The sequence below is a fragment of the Solanum stenotomum genome, chromosome 5, assembly GCF_019186545.1.
Source record: "Solanum stenotomum isolate F172 chromosome 5, ASM1918654v1, whole genome shotgun sequence".
Classification (NCBI taxonomy): Eukaryota; Viridiplantae; Streptophyta; class Magnoliopsida; order Solanales; family Solanaceae; genus Solanum; species Solanum stenotomum.
The window spans coordinates 58,011,774-58,028,534 of NC_064286.1; the positions used below are offsets into that span (position 1 = coordinate 58,011,774).

General features: G+C 33.9%; 4 protein-coding genes across 4 annotated transcripts in view; 1 reads left to right on the plus strand and 3 right to left on the minus strand.

The window, feature by feature from the left end:
• LOC125864743 (acyl-coenzyme A oxidase 4, peroxisomal-like) overlaps nucleotides 1-16,761 on the plus strand; it is a 1,153,105-nt gene that overhangs the window by 36,854 nt on the left and 1,099,490 nt on the right. The gene's annotated exons all lie outside the window — the stretch shown is intronic.
• On the minus strand, nucleotides 1,982-4,417 carry LOC125864182 (uncharacterized). Its single transcript, XM_049544096.1, has 3 exons — nucleotides 3,940-4,417; nucleotides 3,411-3,816; nucleotides 1,982-2,402 (listed from the first exon to the last, which is right to left on the minus strand). The coding sequence occupies exons 1-3, from the start codon at nucleotides 4,415-4,417 to the stop codon at nucleotides 1,982-1,984; spliced, it is 1,305 nt and encodes a 434-aa protein (XP_049400053.1).
• On the minus strand, nucleotides 11,901-12,401 carry LOC125864183 (uncharacterized). Its single transcript, XM_049544097.1, has one exon. The coding sequence runs from the start codon at nucleotides 12,399-12,401 to the stop codon at nucleotides 11,901-11,903; it is 501 nt and encodes a 166-aa protein (XP_049400054.1).
• On the minus strand, nucleotides 13,492-14,070 carry LOC125864763 (dirigent protein 22-like). The gene has a single exon (XM_049544832.1). It carries the CDS (start codon nucleotides 14,068-14,070, stop codon nucleotides 13,492-13,494), a length of 579 nt encoding a protein of 192 aa, XP_049400789.1.

The following is a 16,761-nucleotide window of genomic DNA, read 5'->3' on the forward strand; positions in this document are numbered from 1 at the left end:
TTAATTAGTGATTCTATAAATAATATATGAATAAAAGTATATTGAATGAATTGTAGAGCTTATGTGATTGCTTAGATTTTTCAATATAAGCAATTGCAAAATTGTGGAGGTTTTAAACCCCTGCTATTTGTAACTGAAAAATAATATCAAAAGATTTAATTTTAAATTAGCGTGGGTCGACCTCCGCAAAGTAACCCCCGCTAGTTGATTATGGGGGTCAAACAAAAACTGCCGCAAATTGCTTGCGACAACTCTTATTGTGGGAGTTTTTACAACTGCCGCAATACTAGATTGCGGGGGTTTTAAACCCCCACAAACCTTAAAATTAACCCCTGCTATTTAAGTGTTTTTTTGTAGTGTAGGATTTTAGTAGTCTAGTTCTAGTGTAACTCTAACTCTAACTCGTTAGTCAGCTTCGTCGAACCTGTTCCATCAGCTTCCTTCAACACTTTCCCTCAATCTAGTGAGTGGAGGGACTGTAACTCCTAGCTTGCTACGAAACTCAGCAAAAACCTGTTTGGTTAATGCTTTTGTATGAATATCAGCTAGCTGATCCTTAGACCTCACAAACTGAGTAAGAAGTTGTCCTCTGGCCACCTTCTCACGAACAAAATGATAGTCCATTTCAACATGTTTGGTTCTAGCATACATAACTGGATTAACTGTCATGTACAAGGCACTCATGTTATCACAATACAATATAGGTACAGATCGAAGAAACACCCCAAGGTCATGCAATAGATATATGATCCATGTCATCTCTGTTGCAGTGGAGGCTAGTGCTCTATACTCAGCTTCAGCACTCAATCGGGCAACTGTGGACTATTTCTTGGAAGTCCAAGAAATACAGTTTGCACCTAGGTAGATGATATAGCCCGTAGTTGATCTCCTAGTAGTGGTACAACCTCCCCAATCAGCATCGGAGTATCCATACAACCTACATGGTGATTGTGAAATAATTCTGAGTCCAGAGTGTAGAGTACCTTTGATGTACTTGAGAATCTTTTTCATCCCTTGAAGATGTTCATTGTTTGGATTTTGCATAAATTGGCTTGCCAAATTCACAACATAAGTAATATCCAGTCTTGTGAGTGTCAAGTATTGAAGACTCCCTACTATCATTCTGTAAAAAGATGCATCAACCAGGCTTCCCACAGCTTCATGTAAATCATGTTTTTGAGCCAAATGAGTGGCTACAGCCTTTGCCAAAGTCATTTCAATCTTGTCCAACAGCTCAACAACATACTTACTCTAACTTAAGTGGATACCCCCATCAAAATACTTTACCTCTACTCCTAGAAAGAAGTGTAAAGGACCAAGATCTTTCATGGCAAATTCTTTCTCAAGTTGGCGAACTAACTCGGAGACATGCGATGGATTACTACCTATGGTAATAACATCATCCACATATAACAAGAGAAATATGGTGCCTTTGTGAGCTTGCAATGTAAATAATAAAGAATTTGCCTTACTACAGATGAAGCCAAGCTGTAGGAGATACATGTTAAACCTAACAAACTAGGCTCTTGGTGCTTGTTTAAGACCATACAATGCCTTTCTAAGTAGACACACATGTTGAGGATACTTGGGATCAATAAATCCAGGAGGTTGACTCATGTACACCTCTTCTTGTAGGAAACCATGGAGAAAAGCATTTTTGACATCGAGTTGTCTAATTTCCCACATTGAGCTGATGGCAATGGATAGAACTACTCTAATAGTTGTGGCTTTAACCACATGGCTAAAAGTTTTTTCAAAGTCTATGCCTTCAAGCTGAGAGAATCCCCTGGCCACAAGTATGGCCTTGTAACTATCTATTATTCCATCAGCTTTTAATTTGGTCATGAACACCCATTTTGAGCCAACCAAATTAATACCAGGAGATTTGGACACCAATATTCATGTCTTGTTAGTGTGTAAAACATTGATTTCCTCCTGCATTGTTGCAAGCTAATCGGGTGACTTAAGTGCTTCCTTAGTACTATTTGGTTCCCTCAGAATGTCTTTGCTGCTCAAGTGATAAATGGTGTTCCTTCGCCTTGTGTCTAGTGATCATATAATGCCCTTGTGGTGCAGGAAGTACCTCAACTGGTACATCAACCAAAGTAGTTAACTGGAGTGTAGCATTGTCAGATTGATGGTCAACAGGTACATCAACTAAAGTAGTTGTTTGATGATGCTCATTGACTGGACGTGTAAGTGCAACATGTTCCTCACTGTCACTAGCAGATCCAAAATCTGTACATGGAGCTTCAATACTACTGTATGGATCATCACATTCAACCTGCTCCTCAACATCTGATCCTGTGCCTGAGAGGTTAATGGTACTTTTATTATCAAGGAGTATATGAGTAGTAGCAACATTATCACCATTAACGTGTGTACTAGCAGCCTGTACTTTCCTTGAATTAGAATTATCATATGCTTACATTTTAAAGAAAGATTCAAAAAAAGTAGCAAGGTGAGGTGAGACATCAATGTTAGTTGGAGATTGATTTGGAGACACATAGGGTAATGTGTTTTCATCAAACACAACATTTCTGGATATGTAAACCTTCTTTGTAGGAGGATGATAACATCTATATCCTTTGTGTAAGCTGATGTACCCTATGAACACACAACGATAAGTCTTTGGACTGAACTTGTTTCTACCCTTGATATATAGAAAACATCTGCACCCAAACACTTTTAGGCTATTGTAATAAGGTTGTTCCCCATACAACTTAACAAATGGAGTCACCATCTTTAGGATTGAGGAAGGCAGTCTATTAATTAGGAATAGTACAGTGAGGAAAGCATCAACCCATAAAAACAAAGATAGTTTAGCATGAAGTAGTAGAGTTAAACCAGTCTCCACAACATGTCTATGTTTTCTCTCTGCAACTCCATTTTGTTCAGGTGTGTTAGGATATGAAATATGTCTCACAATGCCACAATCTTCCAACTGTTTGATAAAGTCTGTTTGGATAAACTCACCACTTCCATCACACTAAAAGATCTTAATCTCTTTAGAAAATTATTTTTCCACCATTTTCTAGAATTTTACAAAGACCTCAAAGAATTCAGATTTCTTTTTCAATGGATAAATCCATGTATAACTCGTGTGATCATCAACAAAAACGACATAATATTTCATATGTTGGGAAGATTCGATAGGAGCAGGTCCCCATAAATCACAATGAATTTTCAATAAAGGTTGTTTCGCAATTTTATTTCTCAAACCAAATGGAAGTTTACAACTCTTTCCCAACTGACAACTAGAACAAACAGTAGGCATTTTATTCCAACTACTAATATTGATGCAACTATTACTATTCAAAACTTTTAAATACTTCAAACTAGGGTGTCGTAATCTAGTATGCCATATGTTGTCTGACGTGTTCCAATCGTGTGCAGCAGTTAAAACATACAGATTGTTATCTTCCAAAGCATAGAGTCCATTCCTTTTAGGTCCCTTGGCCAGCAGTGTCCTTGTCTTCTTGTCATTTACAACAAAGTTAGTTTCATCAAATTCAAGAGTGCAACAATTATCCTTTGCAAGCTTACTAACTGAGAGTAAATTTTTATTAATCTTAGGGACTACAAGAACTTCTTTTAACTTTAGACCTGATCCAGATATGTTCCCAACATGTGTTATGTCTAACTTTGATCCATTCCTAATAATGATTTTATCTGGTCCATTGTAGTGTTTAAGATCAGTTAGGATACTTGAGTTATGTGTCATATGGCTACTTGCTCCTGAGTCCACATACAAGGTGTCATCAGTAGTGTTTTGTAGATTAGTAGTAGCCAATGTTTGTGGTAGCTCATCTCCGGCTTGGTAAGAGTAATCCCACCTGTAAAAACACTTAAGAGCAGTATGGTTATTCCTACCATAAATTTGACACGCATCAGTATTGTTCCTCTCATGAATTTCACTTGAATGATTGTTCTAAGGACCTGGTCCGTTTCTGCTGTTATAAGAACATGTTCCTTGTCCAGCAGGCTTAAAGTCTCTTCCTCTGCAATTGAAATCATTGTTTCCTCTTCTTTGAGAGTAGTTTCCTCTTCCCCTGCCTCTTTGGGCAGAGAATACCATGTTATGGTTTTGTTGGGGCACTTCTTTTTCATCATCTCTCATATCAAAACCCCTGAGAGCATTAACATATTGATTAAGAGTAAGATATATTGCCTTACTTAGCATGACAGTCCTAAAGGTCTTGTACTTAAGACCTAGACATCTAGCAAAATTAATCACTTTGATATTTTCATCTACAGGCTTGTGAAAGGCTGCAAGGCCATCACATATGCCTTTGAATTCCTTAATATATTCATCAATTGTTTTGGTTCCTAGCTTCACACTTTGCAATTGTTGTTTGAGCTGGAACTCCTTATCTTTTATTGCTTGAAGATAAGCTTCTTCCAAGCATTCCCACATCTCTTTGGCAGTTGAGCAGCCTACGATCAAGTACATGATTTCTTCTGTCAAGGTGCCTGAGATCTAACTCCTTAGCAACACATCCTTCTCCTCCCAATCATCAACAATGTTGATGTCTTCTGCACCCTTCTTGCCTACTACAACTTTCTCAGTAGTCTGTCCAGTGGAACAAGTACCTTTAGGTGGTTCTGTGATGAGGTAGGTTAATCTTATCACTTGAATCACCTGAGACATTTGTGTCCTCCATATAAGATAGTTCGTTGGCTTAAGTTTAATGGAGTAGAACGAAATAAGATGATGAAGTGAAGAGGTCGAAAGAGTGTTGGTAGAAGGGGCCATTGCGGTTCGATATTTTGGTTGTTTTGGTTTTGATCTAATACGTTAAAGAGTGAAAAAACTTTCTTGCTCTGATCCCATGTAGAAATCTCACGTAAGTATGGAGAAATCAAGGATTGTATTGATAATTGAATGGTTAAGTTACATACTTCTTATATAGGAGAAGAGTCCTATACTAGCTACACTAGGAATCCTAATACAACACAAATATATTATTTACACCTTATCCTAGTCGACTACATCAGCTTTAGTCGTACAAAATATAGACTTGTACATAAATTAGGATTTAATAGTCTAGTCCTAGTGTGACTCTAATTCTAACTCGTCAGTCAGCTTCCTTGAACCTGTTCCTTTGACATGTTCCATTAGCTTCCTTCAACACAGACCATAAAAAATGTGAGTATTAAAAAAAGCAGTTTTTATTTTTAAAATAATAAAAATGTTTGAAAATAGGAGTGAGTTTTAAATTTTTGCGAGTTAAAGTGAAAAAGGTGTAAATAATTTTTTGTATTTTTTAAAATTCTGAAAATTTTGAAATTTAACTTTTGCAAAATTTTACGGCCAAATATATTTTTTGTAGTTCAACTTGGGAAAAAGGAAAAAATATTCATGGCCACATTCTCTAGAGTTTAGACCATCGATGGGTTAATGGTAACAACCACAAGCAGATTTCCCGTTGAATTTCTGTCAATTGCAAATTAAACAATGAAAATGTGGAAGTATATTAAAATAGAATCGAAAGGACAAGGAAAGAGCTAAATTATTAAACTCATTATAATTATGAGCCTAGATTCTCTTTCAATTGCTCTTTTTCTTTATTGTGGTTTATATTATAAGCGTATTTGGTTGGGTAATTGTGTTGGGAACTTGGGATTTATGCAGTTTTGATGATTGACAAAGAAAGATGAAACACATCAGTTAACATGATCCAAAGGTACATTGTTACGAGCAGTTGAATTCGAGAAAGTTTTCAAAATAAATAAGGACAAGAGTGCAGAAAAAAAGAAATGGATAATGTTAATTCCGTGATAAATCTCAAGGATTCAAACATCGAGTGAATTGAAGAAAAAGAATCTATGAGTTTGAATTGAAGAATAAGTCTCACTTGAAGTAGATTCTTCGAGTTAGACCTAAATTGAAGAGTTGGAGTAGAATCAAGGAGTTTGATTTGAAGGAGTCTAAAATCACAAAGAAGGCAGAATAAAAGTGCTAGAATCCTACAAAAGAAAGGAATTCAAACGGCAAAAGGAGTCCAAGTCAAAATAAAATTCAAAAAATAAAAGAAGTCACGTTCGAGAAGAATTAGGACTCTAGAAGCTCAAGTGAAGTACAACACGACAAGAAGCAGTCTATAAATAGAGGTGAAGTCGTCCAAAATAGGTGTGCACTTATAGTGCAAAAAGAGCAATTGAAAAGTTGACTTCGCAAGTGCTACCCGTGAACGGAAGGAACACATAGAAGGAACACATCGAAAAAACTTGTTCTTTTGAAGAGTTTATGTGTTAGGAGTTTTTCTTTGTGATTGAGTTTTGGTGTAATCTGAATGAGGAGTGTTTTCTTCAGGTTGGGAACACATACCTTGGGAGGTTTGTGTGGAAGTTTAGGATTTAGAGTTAGTCCCTAGGAATACAAGAGTTGTAATTTGAATTCATAACTTGAAGGTTAGGAATTAGACTTAGTTCCTAGGATTGCAAGAGTTGTAATCTAAATCCATAACTTGAAGTTAAGGAATTAGAGTTAGTTCCGTAGGTTGAAAATTTTGTAATCTAGTTTATGTGGAGGCTCAGTGATTTAGTGAAGTTGGAGGTAAAAAATGTAAGAGTACATGTCATGATTTTTTACATCTTTTGAGTCGGGTGTTTTCCACGTAAAATAGGGAAAATGCATAAGTACCCCCCCAGCCTATGCCCGAAATCCCAGAGACACACCTAACCTTTACTAAGGTCCTATTACCCCCCCGAACTTATTTTATATGTAATATTCTACCCCTTTTTGGCCTACGTGGCACTGTCTTGTGGGCCCAGCGCATGTTGACATTTTTTTCGAGGATAATGCCACGTAGGCCGAAAAGGGGTAGAATATTATGGATAAATTAAGTTCGGGGGGGTAATAGGACCTTAGTAAAGGTTAGGTGTGTCTCTGGGATTTCGGGCATAGGCTGGGGGGGTACTTATGCATTTTCCCCGTAAAATATTATGTTTTTACTTACTGCCCTTAATGTTTTGCTAAAACACGTTAGGCAACTTGTTTCACACTTTAGCGAAAAGTGAAGTTAATAAATTACTAAGTCATGCAGACTAACAAATTGGCAAAGGCATGTCTAATGTGGTTTACATGTTTGACAAAGGGGAGTTGTTACTTGCTAGCGTTTGTGTTGCAGGCTATTACATAATCTAGGATTTACTCAATGCACAAAAAGTACTCATTGCAGACTGTTTATTCTAAGGGCAGAAGATGTGTCAGAGATTGTAGCGGCTATGAGATATTCTGAGATTCCAAAAAAAAAACATGAGAGTGTTGGTTTGTATATATTAATTTCTTTCTTAAGTGTAATCAATAAAATAGATCAACTAACAAATCAAGGATTATAAAAATAAATATTGCATGAAGAATATCATACACTTATTTTTTTAAATGACCTGGAGAATTCAAACTTTGTACCTAAATAGAGGAAGATGATAGCACACCAACTCAGATGTCATAATCCTCAATAGATTATTATTTTCAAGAATCTTTTTCAAAATTTATCTTAATCATATATATACATCTTTGTTGTGATTTGAGATATTATTTTTACTATACTATATTTATTTGCTGGAAAAAAATACCGTTTAGAGGATATTATTGACATATCAGAATTATCATTTTATTTAATTGTTACGTATATGCTGATAGTCTGCACGATCTAGTAATTTACTAACTGAAACTTTTCGTCTAAGTGTGAAACAGGTTGTCTAACGTGTTTCAACAAATATGTAGAAACATAGTATTTTGTGTGGAAAGCAGTACCGGACTCATGAAAAAGTGTAAAAAACAATGACATGTAACCCTACATGATTTAACTCTAACTTCATTAAATCACCGAGCCTCAACACAAAACATATTACAAGCCTATGTAACCTAATGAATTACAACCTATAATTCCCAAACTTCAACACAAACCTCCCAATGTATGTGCAAGTCTTCGAGTTATCCCACCTAAAAAACAACACTTCTAATTTAGTTTATAGCACACTGAACTAAAGATACATCAATAGTACGACTTAATAAAAACCTCCTAATATATAAACTCTATAATAGGACCTGGTTCTTCAATGTGTTCCTTCAGATTGTTGGTAGCACTTGCGAAGTCAGTTTTCCAATTGCCCTTTTAGCTCTATAAGTGCACAAATGTTTTGGACGAATTCACATCTATTTAATCACAATTCTTCATAGAGTTATTGTTCACTTCAAACTCCTCATTGGCTTGAACTCTCTTGACTTAGAATTTTATTTCATATAAGACTCCTTCTTCAATTCAAACTCCTTGCTTCTTTAGATTTTTTCTTCAAAGCAAATTCATTGATTCTTTTGTATTGTGGTTGAACTCCAACTCTTCAATTCAACAGTAACTTGAAGAGTTCTACTTTAAGTGAGACTCTTTCTTCAATTAAAACTCCTTGACCCCTTCATATCGAACTCATTAATTCTTTCTCTTCTATTTATCAATTTTCTTGTATTTTATCACGAAATTAACATTAACCATTTTTTGATTTCTGCATTCTTGTCTTTATTTATTTTGAAAGCTTTCCGGAATTCAACTGCTCGTGATAGTGTACCTTTGGACCATGTTAACTTACGTGTTTCATCTTTCTTTGTCAATCATCAAAAACTGCATATAAAACATATGCCATTCAGCTGGCTTATTAACAATGTGTTAGTACTCTTGGGTCTTGTTGTGATCTGCACAATCATCATTCCCATTACGTATAACATTTTATGTTTCTAGAAATCTATGAATTTTCTAGAAAAATGGTTAATTTGTTTCTTAAATTAGTGCACTTCTAATTTTTAGTAAAAATACAACTCACATTGACACAAAGACATATTCTCTTTTTTAAAAAAACACTCAAGGGTGTGTTTGGTAGATGATATTAGGCCAAAAATGCATATATTTTTCATTCCTTATTTCGCAATATATATAATATTTTAATTATTTTTAAAATATTATTGAATTAATTTATCTTAATACTATATTTTTATAATATAATAATAAAATAATGTGAAGATAAAGAGATTCAAGTAAAAATGAATTTAAAGAAAGGAAAAAAATCCCCAAGTGATGGAAACAAGCCAAAGTGACCAGCCCTTTCTGTGACTGGAAAATTGGTCGTGCGCGGCGCTATCCGGCCTGCGTTAAGTCAATTTTGAAATCAGATTTTTTTTTAAAAAAAAATTATTTTGAATTTGATATATATTTTTTTGAAATTTTCCAACATTTACAAATAATTTATAAACATATTTTCAAAGGAAAGTTTGACCTAAAGAGAGAGTGAGAAGTCATCCGGGATGGTTTGATGCAATGCTTGAGGCAGGGCCGGAGCTACCCTTGCCCGAGGGGTGTCAAGCGATACCCCTTCATCGAAAAATTATGTTGTATATGTAAGTCAAATTCTGATTTTATACGTATATATTAGAATTGACACTCCTAAACCAAGTTGAAGGTTGGTTCAGCGGTTCAGGGGCTACAAAGTTCCGCCTTGTCATTGACCTAGGCGTTGGGAGTTCGAACCTAGCTGAAGCCTATTTTTTTTTAAAGGCTTTCAGCGTTTTTTTTTAACTTTTTAGACAACTTGTGTGCATACTACTTTATATTTTGACACCCCTCAATTTAAATCCTGGCTCCGCCACTGGCTTGAGGAAATATATGCCTTGAAGGAAAACCATACGTGGGACCCGAAAGGAAGAAATCAGTGGGATATAAGTGGGTCTTTACCGTTAAAGTTAATCTTGATGGCTCTATGGCAAGACTTAAGACAAGACTTGTGGCTAAAGGGTATGCTCAGACTTATGGGGTGGATTATTTAGACACCTTCTGTCCGATTGCCAAACTCACATATGTAAATAAATTTTATAATCACATCATTACTTTTAAAAATTTATTATTCCCACCGAAACATTTTGTCAGCTTGTTAGTTTTATCAAACAAAATAACTTGTTGCCAATTGAGCATCGGACCACGCAGGTTCAAATTGAGGAGGCATTGGGTATTTTTCTAACCATCATTGCACGAAATGATAGTCAACGCTTGGCAAGTGAAACTTTTCAACATTCACTTGAAACAATTAACCGGCATGTTAAAATAGTTGCCGAGGCAATTAACAAGATGGCACCAACATTTATACAACCAAAAAATATGACTGGTGTACATTCCAAAATTCGACATAATACTCGATTTTGGCCTTGGTTTAAGGTAAAATTTCAATCACATTAAAAAATTTATTTTATGGCCTTAATAAGTGCACATTTATATTTTATGTGTAAGTTATTAGTATTTAGTTACATCTTTCCTATCAACTTTGTTTAAAGAGATAATATTTATTTTATGACTTTGCATTGTGTTGGAAGCACTATTTTTATTACTCTTACAAACATTATTTTTATGAAGTGCATTCTATAATGCTTCCAATTTATTTTATGTTTACTAAACTAATATTGATGTATTTTTTATTTGGTAGGATTGTGTTGGTGCGATTGATGGAACATATATAGAAGGGGAAGTTCCTAAAGCAGTGCAACAAGCATATCGTAATCGCAAAGGAAGAACATCACAAAATGTCTTATGTGCTTGTGATTTTGATATGCGATTTACCTTTGTTGCTGTTGGTTGGGAATGTATTGCACATGATAGTAAAGTACTTGAGAATGCACTTGTTGAACCAACGTCACAATTTTCATTTCCGCCACATGGTAACTTTAAATTACATCCTTAGAATAAATATTATTTATTTACACAAAACTGTCTCATTTACGTCACATATGCTTTTAGTAATTCTTTATAAAATATTTTTTAGTAGATAAATATTATGTTGTTGATGCTGGTTTCCTAAACACAAAAGGATTTTTAGCTCCATACAAAGGACTACGCTATCATTTGCAAGATTACCGAGGAAGTGAAAGAGAGCCTCAAAATGCCAAAGAACTATTTAATTATAGGCATACATCTCTGCGCAATGTAATTGAACGGACTTTTGGAGCTTGGAAAAATAGATTTAAAATATTGAAACAAGGCATGAACCATTATGATATTGATACACAAGTGAAAATTGTCAGTGCAGTGTTACATAATTATTTGCAAAAATACTAAAGTAGTGATGGAATATTTATGGTCTATGAACATGAATATATAGTTGCGGAGGATATTGACCAACAAATGGCTCAAAGTAACAATGTTGGTTCGTCTTCTTGGTCACATGATCGAGAAATGCAAGTTCAACGTGAGGAAATTGTTCGTACTATGTGGGAGGATTATATTAAAGACAAGTACACTACAATTTATGTTCAATTTTTTTTATTAAATTAAAGTTAGATGAAACAATTACTTAAGTGGAAAACAAATAACTTTGTAATAATTTATTATGCAATTTTATAATTGTTTGTTTATTTGATAAGATTGAATAAACAATTGGGGCTATTTTAATAGTTTTATAACTTATGAGAATTTTATATTTATGAGATAACATACAACACAAAAATTCCTTATCGCATGTCCAAACAAACCTTCAATTTCATCTCATGATTCCATATCATGATATCATATCATGATTCCATATCATGATACCATATCGCATGGCCAAACGGGCCCTTAATATCATTAAAATAATAGCCTCTTCTAATGGAATTTTGTAGAATCTGACAAAATGCTCAGGTGTCCGACATTCGCTCTTCTAATGGTCTTTCATGCCACAACGATGACAATTAATTTTTGAGGGGTTATTTTGAGAACTCATGTTGTTCTCCTTTTTATTATGATCACCACCTTGACGATTGTGGTATCGTCTCTTGTATTTTCCACGTCTCGGACTTTATTATAGCCTCGATGATCATCTTTTTTTACTTCAAATTGATCACGTGCTTCTACCACATTTACTTTCGATAACGGAGCAGCTCAAGTGGGATGAGCTTCATGATTTTTCATTAAAAGGGCATTATGTTGCTTAGGCGCCAGAAGGCATGCGATCAGTTCAAAGTATTTCTGAAAACCCTTTTCACGATATTGTTGCTGCAATATCACATTTGAGGCATGGAAAGTAGTAAGTGTATTTTTCAACATGTCCTCATCTTTTATAGTCTCCCCACATAATTTCATTTGGGAGGTTATTCTGAATATGACATAGTTAAATTCAATTACAGTCTTAAAATCTTGAAACCGTAAGTGAATCCACTCATAACGAGCTCTTGGCAATACTGTGGCCTTTGGATGGTCATAGCTCCCATTTAAATCAGTCCACAATTCAAGTGAGTCTTTTACTGTCAGATATTCAATCTTCATGCTCCCATCAAGATGATGACGAAGGAAAATTATAGCCTTCGCCTTAGCTTTGCTTATTGCTTCATTTCCCTGAGTAATGGTGGCATCAAGCTCTTTAGTAGCTAAGAATCTTCGCATCGAGTACCCAAGATATGTATTTTTTTCCAGAAATATCTAGTGCCACAAATTCAAGTTTGGATAAATTCAACATGATAAGATTATAAGAAGAATAGGTGGATTAAATAAGATTATTTATCTAATACCTTTGCAAGTAGAAACTTCGCGGTTATAACAAATTATAAAATTAAGCTCAAAGAAGTATAAGTATAAAGAGAAGAAGACAAGAAATATAGTATATGAAAGAGAGAGCTTTTCTTTTATTCAAGTGTGTTAGTGAATGTCATTTCTATTTATAGTGTTGAGATATCACCCCAAAGGTCACCTTGTTAAATGTCCAAACTTGTAGGTACATAGTTATCCATAAATGTTCACATCACCTTGAAAACATACATGCATGACTTCAAGTAATTCATGAATAAATCAAATGAACAATCCACTATTCAATGAATTTATAACATAATTAAGTTTATCTACTACAAGATTAAGGTTCAATTATGTGGTGGGGAGTTTGTCACTTGATCCTCATCATCCTCAAAATTTGAACATTCTAGGTTTTAAATTCTAAAATAGCAATATAAGTGTTAATAACTAAATTCTAAATGTAATATTTTTAATACAAATATAAAATTTAAATTAAAGCTACTAAATTCTACTAAATTGTAACCTTCTGGTGGGGCAAAGCTACAATACTTCCAGTCAGTCGAACATTCTTCGTTGAAAAAATATATTCTATATAGACCAAATCTTACTTTACGTTAGTATACAACAAAAGCTTATTGCGTGACTATACAAAAACTTGCCATATATTAATTATAGTCCATACTTAATATCATTAAAATAACAGTATCATATTTGAAGAAAAATGATTAAAAAAAAATTTTTGTCTAAAGCAAAATTCTTATAATAAAGGGCAAAAAAATTCCATCCAACATTTTTAATAGATAAAAATATCCTTATAACTTCCAAAACATGGTCAAAGGTCTTATTTCAATGATCAAAAAGTCAAAACACGTCTTTATCGTTCCAACAATATAGATAAAGTATAGGAAATACATATTACAAATAACCACCAACAATTAGCAACGACCTTCCAATTAAATTATAGTTACTATTCGTAATGCAGTACCATAATATGATACTCAACCACAGCATCTCCACTAGTCGTATTAAACCAACAAGTATTCGCAGTCGCTATTCCTTGAGCCAATCGAAAAACCCCAGACCCACCAACGATTGGCATTTCACGATACTGGTGAAACAAAGGGTTCCGACCAAGCATACTCAACGTGCTACCATTATACTCACCACTTGTAAACACAAAATTAAGAGTCATGAGAAGGCTAAACTCATTTTGATCAGCTGAACCATAAAACCCTTGGGCTCGACCCACTATTGTCGAATTGGGGTCGGGTCCAACAGTCAATTTATCGTCTATCATATCAACAACACCGAAATAAATTGGGGGTTTAGCAGTCGTATTAGGCTGAGCTATTGTAATTGCAGTTGGATTTTTCCCGCTAACTACATCATGATAATAGAAATGAAATTTAGTTAGCTTTTGCTTTGCATAAGGAAGTTTCTCGAACCATTCTTCAACAGCTTTGGGTCCTAATTCAACACATTGAGCCATTGGTATGGCTAAAATAACTATGAAGCAAAACAATAGAACTAGCCTTGTTTTTCCCATTTTCTTAATTTTTATTTACTTGTATACAATAATATGAATATATTTTATATAGAGTGTGTGAGTAGAGGACAAGAGGAGCATTTTTACTTTTACTAAATATAGTTGGTCAAAATACTTGTAATCTTGACATATTATTATAAGAAGTCATTAGATTTATAACAGAATTTCTACATATGAAAATTTAGAGTATTTTGAATATTTTATTTCCCTCAAAACTAAATATATTTGGCTTTAACCCTTAATTCATTTTATATTTTCCTCTAATATTTCATTACCTAAAACTTGACTTCTAGAAAATCAATAGCGATAAATGGAAGAGGTGAGGTGACACCTCTTAATCACCAACATTAACATTTATCCTTTTTCTGATTTTCTTAATTTGTTACTCCTTTCGTTCACTTTTAATAGTCATGATTTTCTTTTTATAATCAAATTATAAGAACTCTGACTAACATTTTATAATGTATTTTTTCAATTATATCAATATGCAAAAAATTACAATTTATATTACTTTTCGTATAGTTTTTGAATATCTAAAATTTTTTCTTTAAAATATCGAATTAATTTAATCTGATTTAACTTTGAAAAATAGTCAAATTGACTTTGGACAAATACAATATGCAATTGAAAGTGGATGGAGGGAGTATCTCAATTTTTTGGATAAATACTAAATAAATTCATGAATAAAACTGAATTCAATGCAAGCATGAAAAATTTGCTTATTGATCTTAATTGTAATCAATACTATTAATTACTCTCTTTATTAGTATATACTCCCTCTTTCCCGAATTACTTGTTCACTTTTGAATTGACACGCCTATTAAGAAAATAATTATTGACATAGTGAGTTTACCATTTTACCTCTATTAATTATGAAGTGGATGAATTAAAAACTTAAGATTTTCAAGAAATTCTACCTTTTCCAAAGTAATTAATTGAGGGAATAATAGGTAAAAAAAATTATCCTTTCTTGATTTATCAAAATGGACAAGTAATTAGGGACAACTAAAAAAGGAAAAGTGGACAAGTAATTAGGGACAAAGGGAGTATTAAGTGAATTTTTGGGTTTTTTTAATTGATCAAAATAATTGAATTGTTCAAAGTTCCAAATAAATGTTTCATTTTTTTTTTTCATATTTGTCATTTCCTTTAATGAAGTTCTATATTTTCTAGGAGATAAATGCACTACTTATAAAAGGGTAATGCTAAATGGCCAGAAAATTAAAAAGTCTATAATATCTTTTCTATTTTAAAATAAACTGATCTTTTTTTCTAATTTTTAATTAAGATATATTAAAATTAAAGGGAAAAAGGTCTGAAATATATTCGAACTTTGACTGAAATTGTTGTAACAATACCAAACTTTGGAAATGACCTTTTACTCCCTTGGACTATTTAATAGTGTATTTTAAAGAAATATATGTGCCCACGTGGACATCATAAATATTGTACAATTATAAATAGTAATGTGTCCACGTGGGCACATATATACCTTTAAAATACACTATTAAATAGTGTAGGGGGTAAAAGGTCCTCCATAAAGTTTGGTATCGTAACAACAATTTCGGCCAAAGTTGGAGTATTTTTCAGACCCTTTTCCCAAAGTTAAAAGGGTAAAAATGTTCAAAAAGGTAAAATAACATAGTGTAGACACATAAATTGTATTGGGTTAAATTCAGACGAAATTTGAATTAAATCCATGTTCGTTTGAGCTGGATGATTAATTTGGGTTTTACAAATAAATAAGTCCATTTTATTAAATTCAAATCAGAGGTCCATTTCACCTTGAAGCCCAAACTCATGCCACATGTCACAGTGACTAGGCATCCATGACCAATAAGGCGGCGCCACCTGTCCAAATGAGGTGGTAGTCCCAATCAAGTGCAAGAACCAATCACAACATGCCAAGTGTCAAAATGATATTCTTTGGCCAATCATAAGCAACCTTGTCCACCCGCTACAACTATAAATAGAGGATGGACATGACATCCTAAAGGAATCAAAAAGACTCTTCAACAAGCATTCTGCAATTGGAGAAATCTACAACACCAACTACGTACCTCTTCGAAGGAGTGGTCAACAGAGTTCTTCCCGGAGATCGACTTGCAACGATGAAGTGCTTTCCGACGTTCTCGGAGATCAAATACATCTCAAGGAGGTCTACATCATCCTACATTCGAAAAATACGCTACTGAAGGCCCTCGAATCATAGAGAAGTATCAAGAGTACAACAGAATTGTACTCACATGATTCATCAATAAAAATTACATTTTTTCTTTTATTTATTTTGCTTGCAGTCGATTTTTAGCGCTTACAAAAATTTGTTGCGAACAAATTTGGCACGCCCAGTGGGATCAATTCTGCTCTTCATCTCTTCCTCTTGTAAAAAAAAATTACAAGTTCAACTTTGCAGTGGCCTTCAAAAAGATATCATGCAAGGATTCTACTATTGCCACACTTGTTGATCTTAGTGATGCTGGTCCAGTCAGTCTACCTAAGTTCNTTGCGAACAAATTTGGCACGCCCAGTGGGATCAATTCTTCTCTTCATATCTTCCTCTTGTAAAAAAAAACTACAAGTTCAACTTTGCAATGGCCTTCAAAAAGATTTCATGCAAGGATCCTACTATTGCCACACTTGTTGATCTTAGTGATGCTGGTCCAGTCAGTCTACCTAAGTTCAAGACTAGTG

Bases quoted from the DNA above. Each gene is read 5' to 3' on its own strand.
- LOC125864182 (XM_049544096.1), bottom strand. From the start codon at position 4,417: ATGTGGGAATGCTTGGAAGAAGCTTATCTTCAAGCAATAAAAGATAAG. The intron at 3,817-3,939 runs GTCCTTAGAACA...ACTCTTACCAAG, and splicing joins TAACAGCAGAAACGGACCAG to CCGGAGATGAGCTACCACAA. The intron at 2,403-3,410 runs GTATGTTTTAAC...TTCTAATTCAAG, and splicing joins GCTTTGGAAGATAACAATCT to GAAAGTACAGGCTGCTAGTA.
- LOC125864183 (XM_049544097.1), bottom strand. From the start codon at position 12,401: ATGCGAAGATTCTTAGCTACTAAAGAGCTTGATGCCACCATTACTCAG.
- LOC125864763 (XM_049544832.1), bottom strand. From the start codon at position 14,070: ATGGGAAAAACAAGGCTAGTTCTATTGTTTTGCTTCATAGTTATTTTA.